The 20239-nt window shown below is 42.2% G+C and overlaps 1 protein-coding gene across 1 annotated transcript; it reads right to left on the reverse strand.

The window, feature by feature from the left end:
• Positions 1-97: 97 nt before the first annotated feature.
• On the reverse strand, positions 98-9553 carry LOC139416168 (ubiquitin thioesterase OTUB1-like). The gene is made up of 7 exons (XM_071164516.1): positions 9466-9553; positions 8612-8679; positions 8247-8345; positions 7964-8082; positions 7733-7817; positions 3822-4016; positions 98-657 (listed from the first exon to the last, which is right to left on the reverse strand). The coding sequence occupies exons 1-7, from the start codon at positions 9551-9553 to the stop codon at positions 460-462; spliced, it is 852 nt and encodes a 283-aa protein (XP_071020617.1). The 3' UTR covers positions 98-459.
• Positions 9554-20239: the final 10686 nt, after the last annotated feature.

Here is a 20239-nt window from a genome sequence, read left to right on the forward strand (position 1 = left end):
GACCATGGAAACAAGTATGCGGAATGACAGTAGAAGCATTTCATGGGTTACCATACCAGAAGAACAGCACAAACGAGACATTTACATACAAATCAAATAAGATGTAAATACCTTTAATAAAACGCAGTGTAACAAAGAAAAATAATCCAACAAAAAAAAGCAAGTTGGTAACATTTACAACCACAAAATAAAAACTGTACAACTCTAAACATCTGGAGCCACTGCTATTTTTTTGGTAAATATTTGTTTTATTAATTCACTGTTCTGTGATGAAGGGAATATATTGAGTGACGGGGAGGGAGAAGGGGGCTGTATAATGTGATTGGTATTTGAGAAGAAAAAAAACAGTGTAGTCTTCAAACACACATGTATGCATCAGTGTGGAAGGTGAAGTATTTCGCCACTGCCACTACAGCAGTAGGAAAGGACATTGGGGGGGATTTTCTAAACAGCAGGTAGTTATTTGTACAAGATGTCGTAGTGGCCGGGTCTATAGAGGAGAAAGACACGAGGCTCGCTGCCTTCAGGAAAGACGTGGTGGTTGACGGTGCCCCCCTCACCCCGGTCCATATACTCCACTAGGATGGACACGTTCAGGGCCTGGGCCAAGGCGATGATGTGGATATGGTCACTTTCTTTAGACATGGGCTCCACCTCCTGATAGTAAACACACAGAGAACAAACAAAGTGTTTGAGTTTGGGGACTTGTTACGCAACTCTAGAAGATACTGGAATGTACATATGCAAGAAAAAGTACAAGTTGATCCTTTTGGCAGTAGGAATGAGACAATATATCCACAGGAAAGTATAATTGCTTCCGGTGATAGAAATCTGAACACACTACCAGCGCTTTGAAAAGTTTATGCAATTATATTTTCCTGTGGATATAGTCTCACACTCCTACAGCCAAAAGGACCAACCGCACGGACAACTGGTAAAGTATGTGAAAATATCATTTTATTCAACATTCTGGCTTGTAGATGCAGAGAAAAAACTTTCCTGATTCAAATGCTAATTTCTGCCCGACGTAGAATTGAATGCAATTCAACGTCGGGTTTCCAGGCAACTTGAGCGCTAACTTATTGCCTTTAACATCCTCAGCAATACAGTGCCATCAGAAAGTATTCACACCCCTCAACCTTTTGTTGTGTTACAGCCTGCATTTAAAATGGATATGTCTTTAGAACTGTTTGCTAATTAATAAAATATGAAAAGCTGAAATGTCTTGAGTCGATAAGTATTCAACCCCTTTGTTATGGCAAGCCTGAATACGTTCAGGAGTAAAAATGTTCTTAAGTCCCAAAAGTGTGCAATAGTGTTTAACATGATTTTTGAATAACTACCTCATCTCTGTACCCCACATATACAGATAATTGTAAGGTCCCTAAGTCACAAGGTCCTTTGCTGCTGTTCTGGGATTGATTTGCACTTTTTGCAAAGTACATTCATCTCTAGGAGACAGAACGCGTCTCCTTCCTGAGCGGCATGGCGGCTGCGTGGTCCCATGGTGTTGATGCTTGCATACTATTGTTTGTACAGATGAACGTGGTACCTTCAGGCGTTTGAAAATTGCTCCGAAGGATGAACCAGACTACAATTGTTTTTCTGAGATCTTGGCTGATTTCTTTAGATTTTCCCATGATTTCAAGCAAAGAGGCACTGAGTTTGAAGGTAGGCCTTGAAATACATCCAAAGGTTCACCTCCAATTGACTCAAATTATGTCACCCACCCGTAGCACACGCTCCAGCAGGTGTATCTCACTGATCATCCCTAAAGCCAACACCTCATTTGGCCGCCTTTCGTTCCAGTTCTCTGCTGCCTGTGACTGGAACGAATTGCAAAAATCGCTGAAGTTGGAGACTTTTATCTCCCTCACCAACTTCAAACATCTGCTATCTGAACAGCTAACCGATCGCTGCAGCTGTACATAGTCTAACGGTAAATAGCCCACCCAATTTTACCTACCTCATCTCCATACTGTTTATATTTATTTACTTTTCTGCTCTTTTACACACCAATATCTCTGACCTGTACATGACCATCTGATCATTTATCACTCCAGTGTTAATCTGCAAAATTGTAATTATTCGCCTACCTCCTCATGCCTTTTGCACACAATGTATATAGACTCTTTTTTTTCTACCGTGTTATTGACTTGTTAATTGTTTACTCCATGTGTAACTCTGTGTTGTCTGTTCACACTGCTATGCTTTATCTTGGCCAGGTCACAGTTGCAAATGAGAACTTGTTCTCAACTAGCCTACCTGGTTAAATAAAGGTGAAATAAAAAAAATAAAAAATAAAATTAGCCTATCAGAAGCTTCTAAAGCCATGAAATCATTTTCTGGAATTTTCCAAGCTGTTTAAATGCACAGTCAACTTAGTGCATGTAAACTTCTGACCCACTGGAATTGTGATACGGTAAATTATAAGTGAAATAGCCTGTGTGTAAACGATTGCTGGAAAAATTACTTGATGTCCTAACTGACTTGCAAAAACTATAGTTTGTTAACAAGAAATGTGGGGAGTGGTTGAAAAACTAGTTTTAATGACTCCAACCTAAGTGTATGTAAACGTCCGACATCAACTGTAGAACAGTTAAAATAAGCAAAGAGAAATGACAGTCGATCATTACTTTAAAAACATGAAGGTCAGTCAATCAGGAAAATTTCAAAAACGTTGAAAGTTTCAAGTGCAGTCGCAAAAACAATCAAGCACTATGATGAAACTGGCTCTCATGAGGTCCGCCACAGGAAAGGAAGACCCAGAGTTACTTCTGCTGCAGAGAATAAGTTCATTAGAGTTACTGCGTGAATCAGGCCTTCATGGTTGATTTGCTACAAAGAAACCACTACTAAAGGACACCAAAAAGAAGAAGAGACTTGCATGGGCCAAGAAACACAAGCAATGGACATAAGACCGGTGGAAACCTGTTGTTTGGTCTGATAACTCCAAATTGGAGATCAACCGCCATGTCTTTGTGAGATGCAGAGTAGGTGAACAAATGATCTCCGCATGTGTGGTTCCCACCGTGAAGCATGGAGGAGGTGGTGTGATGGTGCTTTGCTGGTGACACTGTGTGATTTATTTAGAATTTAAGGCACACATAACCAGCATGGCTACCACAGCATACGCCATCCCATCTGGTTTGCGCTTAGTGGGATTATCATTTGTTTTTCAACAGGGCAATGACCCAAAACACACCTCCATGCTGTGTAAGGGTTATTTAAGCAAGGAGAGTGATGGAGTGCTCATCAATTAAACTGGCCTACACAAATCACCCGACCTCAACCCAATTGAGATGGTTTGGGATGAGTTGGACAGAGTGAAGGAAAAGCAGCCAACAAGTGCCCAGCATATGTGGGAAATCCTTCAAGACTGTTGAAAAAGCATTCCAGGTGAAGCTGGTTGAGAGAATGCTAAGCGTGTGCAAAGCTGTAATCAAGGCAAAGGGTGGCTACTTTGAAGAATCTCAAATATATTTAGATTTGTTTAACACTTTTTTGGTTATTTCATAGTTTTGACGTCTTCACTATTATTCTACAATGTAGAAAATATTACAAATAAAGAAAACCCTTGAACGAGTAGGTGTCCAAACATTTGACTGGTACTGTATATAAATTAGATACTTCTGTATTTAATTTTATAATACATTTTCTAAAAACATGTTTACACTGTCATTATGGGCTACTGGCGTATATTTAATCAATTTTGAATTCTGGCTTTAACAAAAAAAATGTGGAAAAAGTCAAGGGGTATGAATACTTTCTGAAGGCACTGTAGATCTCCCTTATTCTCTGATGTTCCATAAGGAACCCACCTGCTGACAGAACTCCCTGACAGAGCGTGCCCCCTCGATGAAGTGCTGGAAGAAACCGTGCTCCCTCTGCAGGTAGCCTGAAGTGAGCAACCGTAGGTACACCACGATGTAGTCTGACACGCTCTGGTCTCTGAAGGAGCCCAGCAGCTCACTGAGTCCTGGCTGCTTCTCACACAGCTCTAACAGGTCCATGAACTAGGGGAAGAATAAACAATAATGTTCAGTTTGCTGATGCTTTTACGTCAATTGACTTAAAAGTTAACATGTTCAGTACAGTGCATTTGGAAATTATTCAGACCCTTTCCTTTTTTCCACCATTTGTTACATTACAGCCTTACTCTAAAAAAAAAAATGTTATTTTAATTTTTTTATCCCCTCATCAATCTACCCACAACGACAATGCGGAAAAAGTTTAGACATTTTTGCAAATGTATTAAAAATAAAAAACAGAAATTACTTATTTACATAAGTATTCAGACCCTTTGCTATAGGAATCGAAATTGAGCTTAGGTGCATCCTGTTTCCATTGATCATCCAGTCTTACCTGTGGTAAATTCAAATGATTGGACATGATTTGGAAAGGCACTGTGCTTGAAAATTGTAATGTTTGTGCTTTTCTAATAACTCGTTTCTGTGTTCTATTCATGTGCTTTTCTAATAAATGTTTTCTATGTTCATGCAAGTGACTGACTGAAAGAATCCTCACTATCAGTAGCTGCAATTTGGCAGTATGCCCAGACCTTTGTTTTGAGAACAAAAGACATCTCAGTTTCAAAGTCTCAGCTTAGAGAGAATAATACTTGTGACGTATTGGTCTGTTACATGTTATGAACCAGTATGGGTCGGTCACACGAATAAAACAAAAACATTAATTAATTAATTATGCTAAATCATGCAAATATAAACTTGTCTATAACTTGTCTGTGAAGAGACGGATATAAGACAACCTCTGGGACTTTCCCAGCAGAGCTCCTGATTGACATGTGTACTATGGTGCATTGAATTGGTTGGAACCTCTCCAGCGCATTGATAATAAAGGATGATTCATTTAAGATTGACTTAGAGAGTGTCCCTGGTGGTCATTTCCACGACGTGGTGGTGCAGTTCCACGACAGCACACACCTGACTATATAAGGTCCCACAGTTGACAGTACATGTCAGAGCAAAAACCAAGCCATGACAGCCCGCTTGGAGTTTGCCAAAAAGGCATCTAAAGGACTCGCAGAACACGAGAAACAAGATTCTCTGGTCTGATGAAACCGGTGGTGGAAATTTCGAACCAAAAGGAAGAGAGAGACTGAAGATTCCTCAAACAGCAACTTTATAAGAGTTGCAAAAATGGAGCCGTTAACAATCCACTCAACAGTGCAGAGTTAAGAGCCCAACGAACAGAGTTGAGTCTCAGCTTTTATTGAAAAGTCCAACCTCTGTGTATATGGGGCAGTTAGCAGATGTGAGCAAACAGGGGTGGGGAACATAGTGTATAAAAGGCATTTCGCTTGTCTATGCAGATTAAGATAGCTGACATTACCACAGCTCACACTATTCTTCTGTTCCGTCCAGCAAGTTTCCACACAGATGAGTTCCTACAGATACAAACGGGATGTCACATACTGCAGTCACACCCGGCTCTTATCTGTACGCCCAGACTTATCACTAAGTCACAAGACAAGCCTTCACCAGTAAAAAAAACACTAGTATATAACAATGGACAATTTTCTGAGTGAAAACAGCATAGTATGTCTAAAATTAAATGTAATTTTCCCACTACAAACCAAGATTGAACTCTTTGGCCTGAATGCTAAGCATCACATCAGGAGAAAACCTGGCACCATCCCTACGGTGAAGCACGGTGTCAGCATCATGCTGTGGGGATGTTTTTCAGCGGCAAGGACTGGGAGACTAGTCAGGATCGAGCAAAAGATGAACGGAGCAAAGTAGAGAGAGATTCTTGATGAAAAACTGCTCCAGAGTGCTTAGGAGCTCAGACTGGGGTGAAGGTTCACCTTCCAACAGGACAGTAACCCTAAGCACACAACCAAGACAATGCAGGAGTGGCTTCGGGACAAGTCTCTGAATGTCTTTGAGTGGCCCAGCCAGAGCCCAGACTTGAACCCAATCGAACATCTCTGGAGAGACTCAAAAATATCTGTGCATTGACGCTCTCAATCCAACCTAACAGAGCTTCAGTGAATTTGCAGAGAAGAATGGGACAAACTCCCCAAATACAGGTGTGACAAGCTTGTTGCGTCATACCCAATAAGATTCAAGGCTGTAATCGCTGCCAAAGGTGCTTCAACAAAGTACTGAGTAAAGGTTCTGAATACTTATGTGAACATTTCTAAAAAACTGTTCTGCTTTATTTATTTTTTTATTTAACCTTTATTTAACCAGGAAGGCCAGTCGAGAACAAGTTCTCATTTACAACTGCGACCTGGCCAAGATAAAGCAAAGCAGTGCGACAAAAACAACACAGAGTTACACAAACAAACGTGCAGTCAATAACAATAGAAAAAGTCTATGTACATTGTGTGCAAATGTAGTAAGATTAGGGAGGTAAGGCAATAAATAGGCCATAGAGGCAAAATAATTACAATTTAGCATTAACACTGGAGTGATAGATGTGCAGATGATGATGTGCAAGTAGAGATTCTGGGGTGCAAAAAATTTAAATAAATAACAATATGGGGATGAAGTAGTTGTGCTATTTACAGATGGGCTGTGTATTATATGGTATTGTGTGTAGATTGATGAGGGGGGAAAACTATTTCATCCATTTTAGAATAAGGCTGTAATGTAAAGAAATGTGGAAAGGTTATGGGGTCTGAATACTTTACGAATGCACTGTATACAAAAAGTGTACAAAACATCTTCCAAATATTGAGTTGCGCACCCCCCCCCCCCCCCCCCTCTCATCCTGGTCTAAGAGCATTTCGTAGTATTCTGTACGCAAATCTGTGACACTGTATTTAGTATGTTTGTTATGTTTCGTATGGAATGTAATTTATGGATATCCATCATCCATTTTGTATGATATGTTACAAATTGGAATTCGTACCATATGATACGAATTGCAATTCGTACAATATGTTACAAATTTGCAAAATGTATGACACGAATTCCAATTTGTTAGTGTTAGCTAAAAGGGTTAAGGTTAGGGGTAGCTAACATGCTAAGTAGTTGCAAAGTAGCTAAAAACAGCAAGTAGTAGTTCCAGAGTTACTAAAATTGTCCGCGATTCAAACATGCAACCTTTGGGATGCTAGACTTACGCGTTATGTGCCCACCCATCCACTCTGACCAACCACCCTACTTTTATTATGTAACCATACCAAACGTAACATATCATACTAATTGAGTATCCCGGATTTAATTTACTATGTTACGTCTAATCTATGAGACAAGGTTGCCCCCAGACCAGCCTCAATTCCTTGGGGCATGGACTCTACGAGGTGTTGAAAGCGTTCCACTGGGATGCTAGCCCATGTTGACTCAAATGCTTCCCACAGTTTTGTCAAGTTGGCTGGATGCCCTTTGGGTGGATTATTATTGATACACACAAAAACCCAACAGCTTTGCAGTTCTTCACACAAACCAGTGTGCCTGGCATCTACTACCATACCCTGTTCAAAGGCACTTAAATATTTTGTCTTGCCCATTCACCCTCAATAGCACATGTCTCAATTGTCTCAAGGCTTTAAAATCTTTCTTTAACCAGTCTCCTCCCCTTCATCTACACTGATTGAAGTGGATTTAACAAGTGACATCAATAAGGGATCTTAGCTTTCACTGGGTCAGTCTATGTCATGGAAAGTCCAGGTGTTAATCATGTTTTGTACGCTCAGTGTATGTCATGCATGTGAGCTGTCACTGTTGTTCATGTGGTGTACAATGAGATCGAAGCAACTCACAGTATTGTGGAAGTCTTCAATGGTGAACTCAGTGAAACCCTGGTTTACCAGGTCCAGTTTGCTCTTTGCTGCCACTGCTTTGAACCTATAGAGACATAAAACATTGCGTCGGTATTCAGTGCCTATTAATTAATGCAGCAACACTAATCATATTGCATCCATCTTTCGTATTACATAGTCTGCGTTACCGACCACCAATGAGCTAAATGTACCATGGAAGTGTTATGTTACCTCTGCAGCTCTTTGCTGTCTTCGAGCAGTGATTCGAGATGTGAAAAGCCAAAAGCTCTGTAGAAACAGTTCCCGTCTGGTCGCGTCTTACGAATATATGAGTATTTTTTGTGTAAATCCTAAGGGGGGAAAAAAGGGACAGAAAGAGAGTAAATACAATAATTATGTCACCATTTCTAACCTTGATTGATTTTGTGTTCGTAAGGAACCCTTTCGCCTTAAACCAGTATGAAGTGATGCGGATTCAAATCCTGTAATTGAAAAATTGTGTGCTTTTACTGACCTTGATCTTGAGCTGATAAATGGTGTCTTCCGCAGCATACTCTCTCTGCAAAACTGACAGCTCCTGTCTGTCTGACACTAAAAGGATGCTTGTTGCGATCTAGACACACACACACACACACACACACACACACACACACACACACACACACACACACACACACACACGTTAACGCACGGACGTTTCATACTCATAGACTTACAGAAACCAATATAAAACAAGAACACTGGGTGATTAAAATCATGTGATGTAAAGGTATGCATTTCTAGTGCAGTTAAACCTTCTCCACAGCTGACTTATGTCAGTCTAATTCAAAACCTTAGCCTACATATTATCAACGCCTATTCAAGTGTAAAATCTCTCACCTCCTGCTGAATTCTGTCCTGCTGTGCCATAATGGCCTCATCATAAGCAAGACAGTTTACTCCTCCAGCTGGAGAGAAGAAAACAACAACATAGACGTTTACATGACGTTTACAAGTAACATGACAGTTCATTCACAGAGAGTGAAGTGCAATGGTGCTGTAAAAAAAAGTTACCCCCAATTCTGAATTTAACGTGGGAACTAGCAATATTACATAATGGTTATTGGAGTAGCTGTGTCAACACAGTGATGAGAGGCATATTTGCAAAATCACACTTTTTAATAACAATTGTTGGTTACGTACTTTATACCACAACATGAAATTGATGACAACGTGCATGGGGTTTTAGCTAATTTTGTCATCACATATCCGTCTACCATTGGTAATCAACAGTATTAAATCTGGTTCACTTGGGGTGAAAGTGCAACCATGTTATCAACATCAGACCATATTTTTAGGTACAACTAGGTTGAATGTATTGGTTAGCAAGCTAGCTAATCTTGCTAACTAGCCAACTATCCTATTTTAGTTATGGTGTCAATAAACATTTGACAACCAATTGAAATCCGGCAAAAATATACTGTGAATGAGATACCATTAAGCATTATATGTGACATAATGTGGTATCACCTTCATCCTCCAAAAACTACAGGTAGAAAATGCGTTTCTTTGTGTGTGATTTTAATGCTTTGGCCTCCCCTATTGCCCTCTCATATTCATGCAGGCAACTTGTCCATCAACTGTTATCACTAGATTGCCTAACAATCACATTACACTTGCATAAATAACAATGCGTTGATAGCCGAAGCCGGTTAGATTTCGGTCATCTTTCGTTCTGATGTGGTTTCACTCACCCTCCATCTCTCCCTGTGTTGTTTCCTGCTGTTGCTCCTGCGCCATTTTAGCCGTAGAATTGTGTTTCCTCTGTCTCACTGACCTCATTCTAAACTTCCGGGTCCCAGCACAGCAGCTGGATATTTCCCTATGACAAATGCACATAAATGCAGATATCACAAATATTTAGAACGGGGCATTGGTTTTCTGTCTCAAATAACTAGATTTTCTATACTTGCAATGAATGTGTTTGAGTGAAAAGCTAATCCAATTTTATATTAATCATCAAGACCCTTTTCTTTCTCAAATGCCTCATTTCCACTGACGATTTAGTCCAGTGTTTTACCCAAAACACAGACTTTTGTTCTCATCTAAGCGGGCCGCCCAGCACATTTGTCTCACTGGACTGTGGCTCCAGCGTACCTGCTTACTGGGAGCCAAAGCACAGCCCTGGGTACTTTTCAGCTTGCAAAGCCACAAGTCTGTAGTGTCAAACTCCTGAACAATAGAGCTTAACATAAAGTGGCCCAGCCAGAGCTTAACATAAATTGGTGAATCGCGACCCAATGATGTGGGAGTGAGTCTCAATGGAAAAGCACCAAAACACTTGGGTCAGCACATGTGAAAATGACCTATTATATCATGGTTTGATGTACAGTACCAGGTTTGGACACGCCTACTCATTCAAGGGTTTTTCTTTATTTTAACTATTTTCTACATTGTAGAATAATAGTGAAGATATCAAAACTATAAAATAACACATATGGAATCATGTAGTAACCAAAAAGTGTTATAAACAAATATATACATTTTAAACTGAGATTCATCAAAGCCACCCTTTGCCTTGATGACACCTTTGCACACTCTTGGCATTCTCTCAACCATCTTCACCTGGAATGCTTTTTCAACAGTCTTGAATGAGTTCCCACATATGCTGGGCACTTGTTGGCTGCTTTTCCGTCACTCTGCGGTCCAACTCATCCCAAACCATCTCAATTGGGTTGAGATCGGGTGATTGTGGCAGCCACATCATCTCATGCAGCACTCCATCCCTCTCCTTCTTCGTCAAATAACCCTTACACAGCCTGGAGGTGTGTTTTGGGTCATTGTCCTGTTGAAAAACAAATGATAGTACCACTAAGCGCAAACCAGATGGGATGGCGTATCGCTGCAGAATGCTGTGGTAGCCATGCTGGTTAAAAGTGCCTTGAATTCTAAATAAATCACTGACAGTGTCACCAGCAAAGCACCCCCACACCATCACACCTCCTCCTCCATGCTTCACGGTAGGAACTTCACATGCGGAGATCATTTGTTCACCTGCTCTGCGTCTCACAAAGACATTGCGGTTGGAACCAAATTTGGAGTCATCAGACCAAAGGACAGATTTCCATCCAGTCTTATGTCCATAGTCATGTTTCTTGGCCCAAGCAAGTCTCTTCTTATTATTGGTGTCCTTTAGCAGTGGTTTCTTTGCAGAAATTCAACCATGAAGGCCTGATTCGTGCAGTCTCCTCTGAACACTTGATGTTGAGATGTGTCTGTTACTTGAACTCTATGAAGCATTTATTTGGCCTGCAATTTGGCTGGTAACTCTAATGAATTTATCCTCTGCAGCAAAGGTGTCTTCCTTTCCTGTGGCAGTCCTCATGAGAGCCAGTTTCATCATAGCGCTTGCTGGTTTTTGCAACTGCACTTGAAGAAACGTTAACAAAATTTTACGGTTTGACTGAACTTTGTGTCTTAAAGTAATGATGGACTGTCATTTCTCTTTGCTTATTTAAGCTGTTCTTGCCATAATATGGACTTGGTATTTTACCAAATAGGACTGTCTTCTGTATATCACCACTACCTTGTCACGGCACAACTGATTGGCTCAAACGCATTAAGGAAAGAAATTCCACAAATGAACTTTTAACAAGGCACACCTGTTAATTGAAATGCATTCCAGTTGACTACCTCATGAAGCTGGTTGAGAGAATGCCACGAGTGTGCAAAGCTGTCGTCAAGGCAAAGGGTGGCTACTTTGAAGAATCTCAAATATAAAATATATTTTGATTTGTTGAACACTTTTTTGGTTACTACATGATTCCATATGTTATTTCATAGTTGTGATGTCTTCAGTATTATTCTGCAATGTAGAAAATAGTAAAAAAATAAAGAAAAACCCTGGAATGAGTAAGTGTGTCAAAACTTTTGACTGGTACTGTAGATAATGTTAAAAATGCTTCACATCATAATATTGCATGTCGCGCCAAAAAAAATGAAACAGAATGATCAGACACTAGATTTGGATTACATGTTTCTATTGGGAAAAATGTCTAAAAGTCATTTCGTTAGATGAGTACAAGCATCATAGGCCAGAAAAAGGTATGCAGCACAGTAGACTTTGACCAAGACAGGTGGTAGTGAAACAGTTAAGCACTTCTGGTAGTTTTGAACATTGACTAGGATCCAACCAGAAGGTCCAAGTATGGTCAGTGGAAAAACACTCATGGCGGAAACTGTTTCCTGTAAACAGAGGCAGACAAGACATCACTTTTGTCATATAGGTCACCCAAGAACACTCAGGTTGGCAATAAATATTATTGTCAAATTGCCAATAATAAGGCATGCAAGAAATGCATTGATTTAAACCCACATTCTGATAAGTTTGTTTAGAAAATTCAGTGGGCATGTCAAATCAGCTAGTTATGGTCTGAGCTAGCTGGCTAGCTGCACTGCTGGCCCACCCACTGTGTTGCCAATGTTGTCTTTGGGTGGTTTACTGGGTAAATTTGCACGCTTGTTGATTGCATGTGTCACCCAGAAGTACTTTTTTAGTGTTGCTGACGAGATAATGCGCTTGAGCGATTTTGAGTCACTTGTTGATGTAGGAGGGTTGTAAGACCTTGAAGAGCTGGAAACACGGAGAGGCCGGAGATAACCAGATTGTAAATTGGGCTAAGGAACAGAAGTTGGGTTTTGGAGAATCGCCATCAGTGCGTGCTCTGCGAGCAATACAACGGATAAAGGCGCACCAAGATCATGATCAACAGATTGACGTGGTTATGGACAGCTAGGAAGAAGGGCAGAGTGTAGTGGGAAGATGTGTGTTGAGGAAGAATGGTGGCAAGTACAAACCATATTCTGCTGTCTCTGATGGATCAGAAATTGAACCTGACGAGTGAGGATGAATTACCTGTGGTAGCAGGTGTGGTGAATACCTCCGAGTTCGAACCTCACACCGATTGTCATGCAAAGGATGATTTGAGCCCAGTGGGAGTGAAATCCTTTGAAAAAGGTGTTCCCTGCTTTTTGGCTAATTCAAAAATTAAGCTGGGTACTGTTAAATCGGGTTAGCTTGAAGTGGACTTTCTGTATTCCTTCCGTCCAGAGGGACCTGGTGCATCCCGCCACGCGACTAGGGACAAGATCTGTGATTTGCTTTGATCTCAGGAGCAGAGCGCCTTTGAAATGAGTGATTACTAGGGTGGCATTAAGTGTTGAGGTGGAGCAACTGAAATTGAAAGTTCTCTTTGTCTGTGACGCCCGTTGTTTGGTGCGACGCAGACCAGGTGGCGAGCATGGTGAAACTGAGAAGACATTGTCTGTCCTGTTGAGTATATGAAGCAGAGTTTTTACCTGATAAAGTCATGTTAGGATATGTCAGTTATCCAGTGAGACTTTTTGTGCAGAACCCACTAAGGTGTTTCAGATGCCAAGCTTATGGTCATGTTGCAGCAGTGTGTAGGAGGGAGATTCCGAGATGTGAGAAGTGTGCAGGAGGGCATGAGAAAAAGGAAGAGTAGAACAGAAGGTGTCGTATGCTGAGGCAGTGAAGAGAGTAGAGGATGATGGGTCAAGGGTGAGTACTAGGCCTAGAACAATACAGAGAGCTGCAGAGAAGTACTTGGGTGTACAAGGTTTTACTGCAGAAGAGTTACAAGATGTGTTGAACAAAATAATCCCGTCCTCCCAGACCGTGTTGGATTAGTTAGGGTCAAAGTAGTGGAATGAGGTGGTGATATATATTTTTTTATGAAATAGTGGTCTATAGGTGTTGGGTTAGTTGGTGGTGCATTTTTTTCCTAGAGGAACAGGACTAATGAAGATAATTTAATGTAGGTAGGCCGTGACTGGCCTCACACTCCAGTACAGTATATATATATTTTTTATTTAACCTTTATTTAACTAGGCATGTCAGTTATTAAGAACAAATTCTTATTTACAATGACGGCCTACCAGAAGGCAAAAGGCCTCCTGCTGGGACGGGGTTTAAAAAATGTTTTTTTCAATTAAAATATAGGACAAAACACACATCATGACAAGAGAGACAACACAACACTACATAAAGAGAGACCTAAGACAACAACATAGCATGGCAGCAACACATGAAAACATAGCATGGTAGCAACACATGACAACAACATGGTAGCAACACAACATGGCAGCAGCACAACATGGTAGCAGCACAAAACATGGTACAAACATTATTGGGCACAGACAACAGCACAAAGGGCAAGAAGGTAGAGAACAACAATATATCACGGGAAGCAGCCACAACAGTCAGTAAGAATGTCCACGATTAAGTCTTTGAATGAAGAGATGGAGATAAACCGGTCCAGTTTGAGTGTTTTTTGCAGCTCGTTCCAGTCTCTAGCTGCAGCGAACTGAAAAGAGGAGAGACCAAGGGATGTGTGTGCTTAGGGGACCTTTAACAGAATGTGACTGGCAGAACGGGTGTTGTATGTGGAGGATGAGGGCTGCAGTAGGTATCTCAGATGGGGGGGAGTGAGACCTAAGAGGGTTTTATAAATAAGCATCATCCAGTGGGTCCGCTGACGGGTATACAGAGATTGCCAGTTTACAGAGGAGTATAGAGTGCAGTGATGTATAGAGTGCAGTGATGAGCATTGGTGGCAAATCTGATAGCCGAATGGTAAAGAACATCTAGCCACTCGAGAGCACCCTTACCTGACGATCTATAAATTATGTCTCCGTGATCTAGCATGGGTAGGATGGTCATCTGAATCAGGGTTAGTTTTGCAGCTGTGGTGAAAGAGGAGCGATTACGATAGAGGAAACCAAGTCTAGATTTAACCTTAGCCTGCAGCTTTGATATATGCTGAGAGAAGGATAGTGTACAGTCTAGCCATACTCCCAAGTACTTGTATGAGGTGACTACCTCAAGCTCTAAACCCTCAGAGGTAGTAATCACACCGGTGGGAAGAGGGGCATTCTTCTTACCAAACCACATGATCTTTGTTTTGGAGGTGTTCAGAACAAGGTTAAGGGCAGAGAAAGCTTGTTGGACGCTAAGAAAGCTTTGCTGTAGAGCATTTAACACAAAATCTGGGGAAGGGTCAGCTGAGTATAAGGCTGTATCATCTGCATATACATGGATGAGAGAGCTTCCTACTGCTTGAGCTATGTTATTGATGTAAATTAAGAAGAGCTTGGGGCCTAGGATCGAGCCTTGGGGTACTCCCTTAGTGACAGGCAGTGGCTGAGACAGAAGATGTTCTGACTTTATACACTGCACTCTTTGAGAGAGGTATTTAGCTAACCAGGCCAAAGACCCCTCAGAAACACCAATACTCCTTAGCCGGCCTACAAGAATGGAACTGTCAAAAGCTTTGGCCAAGTCAATCAAAATAGCAGCACAACATTGCTTAGAATCAAGGGCAATTTTGACATAATTTAGGACCTTCAAGGTTGCAGTGACACATCCATAACCTGAGCGGAAACCAGATTGCATACACGAGAGAATACTATAGAAATCAAGAAAGCCAGTCAGTTGATTATTGACACGTTTTTCCAACACTTTTGATAAGCAGGGCAAAATAGAATGGAAACCTCCCCAGAGAGGAGAGACAGGTTAAAAAGGGTATATTCTCCAGGTCTTTAACCATTTTCCACAACTTCTTGGGGTTAGGCCCACAGAGAGAGAACTGCTCCTTAAAGTAACTAACTTCGGCCTTCCGGATAGCCTGAGTGCACTTATTTTTATAATTTGCCTGAACGAGAGCCAGAGCCTGAGTATGCTTGTGCTGAGTGATTTGCCAAATGTAATTCTTGAGGTGGAGTAACTCTGCCAGATCACGGTTGAACCAGGTGCCGAACCTGTTTTTTATTCTAATTTTATTTATGGGCGCGTATTTGTTAACGATACCACTGAAAATATGAAAAAAAGAAGGTCCAGGCGTCTTCGACAGAGGGGACTAAGCTGATTCTATACCAATTTAAGTGGCGCCTCGCTGTTAAATTTATACGAACCTAAATTTCTCTGTAATAGTGGAATAATCTAAAGTTTTAAATTATTGTTGCATAACCCGCGGGAGGAAGCACAAACCACCTAGGTGGAAATAGGTTAGAAATTCCCGGGTTAAATGTTTATGATTATGAGACTTGGTGATGGGTCTTAGGGCAAAAATTCCAAGTATAAACTGCCGGTTATGTCTTATGTGTGGTATGACTGGATGGTGGGATGTTTAATCGGGAGTTAGTTATAGACAATATAAAGCCTGTGTATTTGAATTAGCGGAGTGAACATTTCGATCAGATGCTCAAAGGGTTGGCTGTGGAGGGATAAACCTTAAAGCATACACCATTGCTGTATTTAGGGAATGCACCTGCCCATGTGTTACTGACCCACGCTATTTAAAAATAAATAGTTTGGAAGTACTGGTTTCTCCCTTGGAAGAAGAAGATTATCACAGAGATGCCAGGATTGTTGTGGAGGTTACACCAAAGTTTATACCAGTTATATACCAATTATCTTATATTTTGTATTGCTTTATCTGTATTCAAATGACACGTAGAGCCTAATTTTTTTTTAAAGGTAAAAATTAAAAACTTTTTGAGATATGGTAGACGAGAGAGAGCCTATTGCTATGAAACCCACCACCCCTCTACAGTTCTTAGTAGGAAAATATCCCACAATGGGAAAAGAAGCCTCTGAATATAGATGGCCTGCAGATGGGTCGTTTAATTAAACCAAGTATCACCATGTGCAGGACATCGTGAAAAGAAGACAGGAAAATAAGTCAAAGGGAAATAAAAGATCCACCCTGTTCTCTGTGACGGCTTTGGCAAATGTTCAAAACTGAGGGTAACCTATTCTGGTTCCAACCAAAAGCCACCTGTTTGAAGAAAGAATTAGCACTGTCTAAACACCCTGACTCTCTTAAGACAAAGAAGCTTCCTCTAGAATGCAGCGCTCCACTATATGCTCCACCAGCCCCCTCCCTACTGCGGAGATAGGTTTAAAGGAATTTATCCACTACTCCCAAACAAACTAGTAGCTACAGGTGCTTGGTCTCCAGGACCAAGGAAGAGTCCCGAGCCAAGGAGGGGATTCTGACCACGACTCCATTTTGTTGCTGCCAGCCTATAGACAGAAACTGAAACAGGAAGCACTCAGGTCTGTTCAACGCTGGTCCGACCAATCGGATTCCACGCTTCAAGATTGCTTCGATCACGTGGACTGGGATATGTTCGATAGCATCGAACAATAACATTGATGAATACGCTGATTCGGTGAGCGAGTTTATTAGCAAGTGCATCGGTGATATTGTACCCACAGTGTCTATTAAAACATTCCCCAACCAGAAACCGTGGATTGATTGATGGCAGCATTTGCGCAAAACTGAAAGCGCGAACTACTGCGGACCACAAAAGGAAAACCAGCCCCGTCACGAACCACAATGTCTTGGTCGCTTTGAGGACAATACAGTGCCACTGACACGGCCCGCTACCAAAACCTGCATGCTCTCCTTCACTGCAGCCAACGTGAGTAAAACATTTAAACGTGTTAACCCTCGCAAGGCTGCCGGCCAGACGGCATCCCCAGCCGCATCCTCAGAACATGCGCAGACCAGCTGGCTGGTGTGTTTACGGACATATTCAATCAATCCTTATCCCAGTCTGCTGTTCTCACATGCTTCAAGAGGGCCACCATTGTTCCTGTTCCCAAGAAAGCGAAGGTAACTGAGCTAAACGACTACCGCCCCGTAGCACTCACTTCCGTCATCATGAAGTGCTTTGAGAGACTAGTCAAGGACCATATCACCTCCACCCTACCTGACACCTTAGACCCACTCCAATTTGCTTACCGCCCCAATAGGCCCACAGACGACGCAATTGCAATCACACTGCACACTGCCCTAACCCATCTGGGCAAGAGGAATACCTATGTAAGAATGCTGTTCATCGACTACAGCTTAGCATTTAACACGATAGTACCCTCCAAACTCGTCATTAAGCTCGAGACCCTGGGTCTCGACCCCGCCCTGTGCAGCTGAGTACTGGACTTCCTGACGGGCAGCCCCCAGGTGGTGAGGGTAGGTAACAACATCTCCACCCCGCTGACCCTCAACACTGAGGCCCCACAAGGGTGCATTCTCAGCCCTCTCCTGTACTCTCTGTTCACCCACGACTGCGCGGCCACGCACGCCTCCAACTCAATAATCAAGTTTGCAGACGACACTACAGTGGTAGGCTTGATTACCAACAACGACGAGACGGCCTACAGGGAGGAGGTGAATGCCCTTGGAGTGTGGTGTCAGGAAAATAACCTCACACTCAATGTCAACAAAACAAAGGAGATGGTTGTGGACTTCAGGAAACAGCAGAGGGAGCATCCCCCTATCCACATCGACTGGACAGTAGTGGAGAAGGTGGAAAGTTTTAAGTTCCTCAGCGTACACATCACGGACAAACTGAAATGGTCCACACACACAGACAGCGTGGTGAAGAAGGCGCAGCAGAGCCTCTTCAACCTCAGGAGGCTGGAGAAATTCATCTTGTCACCAAAAACACTCACAGACTTATACAGATGCACAATCGAGAGCATCCTGTCGGGCTGTATCGCCGCCTGGTACGGCAACTGCTCCACCCTCAACCGTAAGGCTTTCCAGAGGGTAGTGAGGTCTGCACAACGCATCACCGTGGGCAAACTACCTGCCCTCCAGGACACCTACACCACCCGATATTCCAGGAAGGCCAAAAAGATCATCAAGGACAACAACCACCCGAGCCACTGCCTGTTCACCCCACTATCATCCAGAAGGCGAGGTCAGTAGAGGTGCATCAAAGTGGGGACCGAGAGACTGAAAAACAGCTTCTATCTCAAGGCCATCAGACTGTTAAACAGCCATCAACACCTAACAGTCATCAGCTAACATTGAGTGGCTGCTACCAACATACTGACTCATCTCTAGCCACTTTAATAATGAAAAAAATGATGTAATACATGTATCACTAGCCACTTTAAACAATGCCACTTTATATAATGTTTACATACCCTACATTACTCATCTCATATGCGTATACACTGTACTCTATACCATCTACTGCATCTTGCCATTCGGCCATCGCTCATTCATATATTTTTATGTACATATTCTTATTCATTCCTTGTATGTATAAGGTAGTTATTGTGAAATTGTTAGGTTAGATTACTTGTTAGATATTATTGCATGGTGGGAACTAGAAGCACAAGCTTTTCACTACACTCGCATTAACATCTGCTAACCATGTGCATGTGCAACTATGTGACAAATAACATTTTATTTGATTTGATGGTACCAGGAAGGTTGTCTTTACTGGAGACTTGACCTTTCTGAATAGGGAGACATGAGAACCTGGTCCCCTGCCAGACCAAGACGGAAACTCTCCACCACCGGGTAAGATGTATCAAGAACTAGGAGATATATGGAATGATGCCAGGACACAATCAACCCCTTTCTGCCCTAGAGTTACCACGGCAAAGGACCTCATGGCAGCTCAAGAAAAGAAGGTGCAGAGAGAAATGGATAAAGCTGTTGACAAAATCAGATGACATTGCGATGATGAAGACAGAGACAAAATGATAAGTGGAAGCAACTTAACAAAGGAAGAGAAGAGAAGAGGAGATAAGGAGAAAGGAGCTAAAATTGAAGAAGAAGGCGACTTTTCCGAAAGTCTGAAGGACTCTCGTGCATGTGCTGCCGGTTCACAGAGTATGCAACAACAGCTGGATCGCTCGAGGGCAGAACTAAGGCGCTTATCAAACATGGTGAAGTAGCACTATTTCAGGGTGAATTTAAAAACATACAGCCTCGAACATCACAGAGACTGGAGATGAAACGGACTGAATGGATGAAGACACAGCCAGGTGAAGATGACTGTCCCGTGGGAACGTATCCCCTGGTAATAAAGACCTCTGGTACGGGACAACAGTACTATGATTACAAACCATGGAGTTTTGGGGACTTGGAAACAGCAGCGAAACAATTTCCCAACATCACTGCAGAGCCTGGAAAAAGATGAAGACTGAGGAAAGAGCAAGAAAGGCTGGACTTGACACACAGCTCAAGAAAGCCCAACTAGCCCAACTGGACAAAGGAAAAACCTTCTAATCAACCGCCTGCATCACAGTTTCACCAAGCACCTGCAGCTCAGTTCCCTCCTCAGCCATATGGCAACACACAACCATACCTTCCACCACTGAGACAATCTCTGGTGTGCTGGAATTTCGGAAGGACAGGTCATATGAGAAACATGTGCCGACAACAACCACAGCAGGAACCTTGGCAGCAGAGGGGAAGAGGTCAATGGAAAGGGAATGCTGGCAGAGGGAACCTCCAAGGTGGTAGAGGTGAAAGACTAGCCTACACTGGACAGCCTCAACCTGTTTTTTCCCAGACTCAACCAATGAATGGTCAACAATATGGATGACCCCAACAGCCTCCTGCGACAAACCAGGTGTGGTTCCCACAGCAGAATAATCAACAATAGGGATGCCCTGACCCCCTTCTCCAGTGTCACCAG

The sequence above is a fragment of the Oncorhynchus clarkii genome, chromosome 9 (genome assembly GCF_045791955.1).
Source record: "Oncorhynchus clarkii lewisi isolate Uvic-CL-2024 chromosome 9, UVic_Ocla_1.0, whole genome shotgun sequence".
Classification (NCBI taxonomy): Eukaryota; Metazoa; Chordata; class Actinopteri; order Salmoniformes; family Salmonidae; genus Oncorhynchus; species Oncorhynchus clarkii.

What these genes read in the sequence shown, in the direction of transcription:
- LOC139416168 (XM_071164516.1), bottom strand. Translation starts at nt 9,553, where the DNA reads ATGAGGTCAGTGAGACAGAGGAAACACAATTCTACGGCTAAAATGGCG. An exon ending in TTTATCAGCTCAAGATCAAG is followed by an intron (nt 8,083 to 8,246) that starts GTCAGTAAAAGC and finishes TTCCCCCCTTAG; the next exon opens with GATTTACACAAAAAATACTC. An exon ending in TCAGGGAGTTCTGTCAGCAG is followed by an intron (nt 658 to 3,821) that starts GTGGGTTCCTTA and finishes GTTTACTATCAG; the next exon opens with GAGGTGGAGCCCATGTCTAA.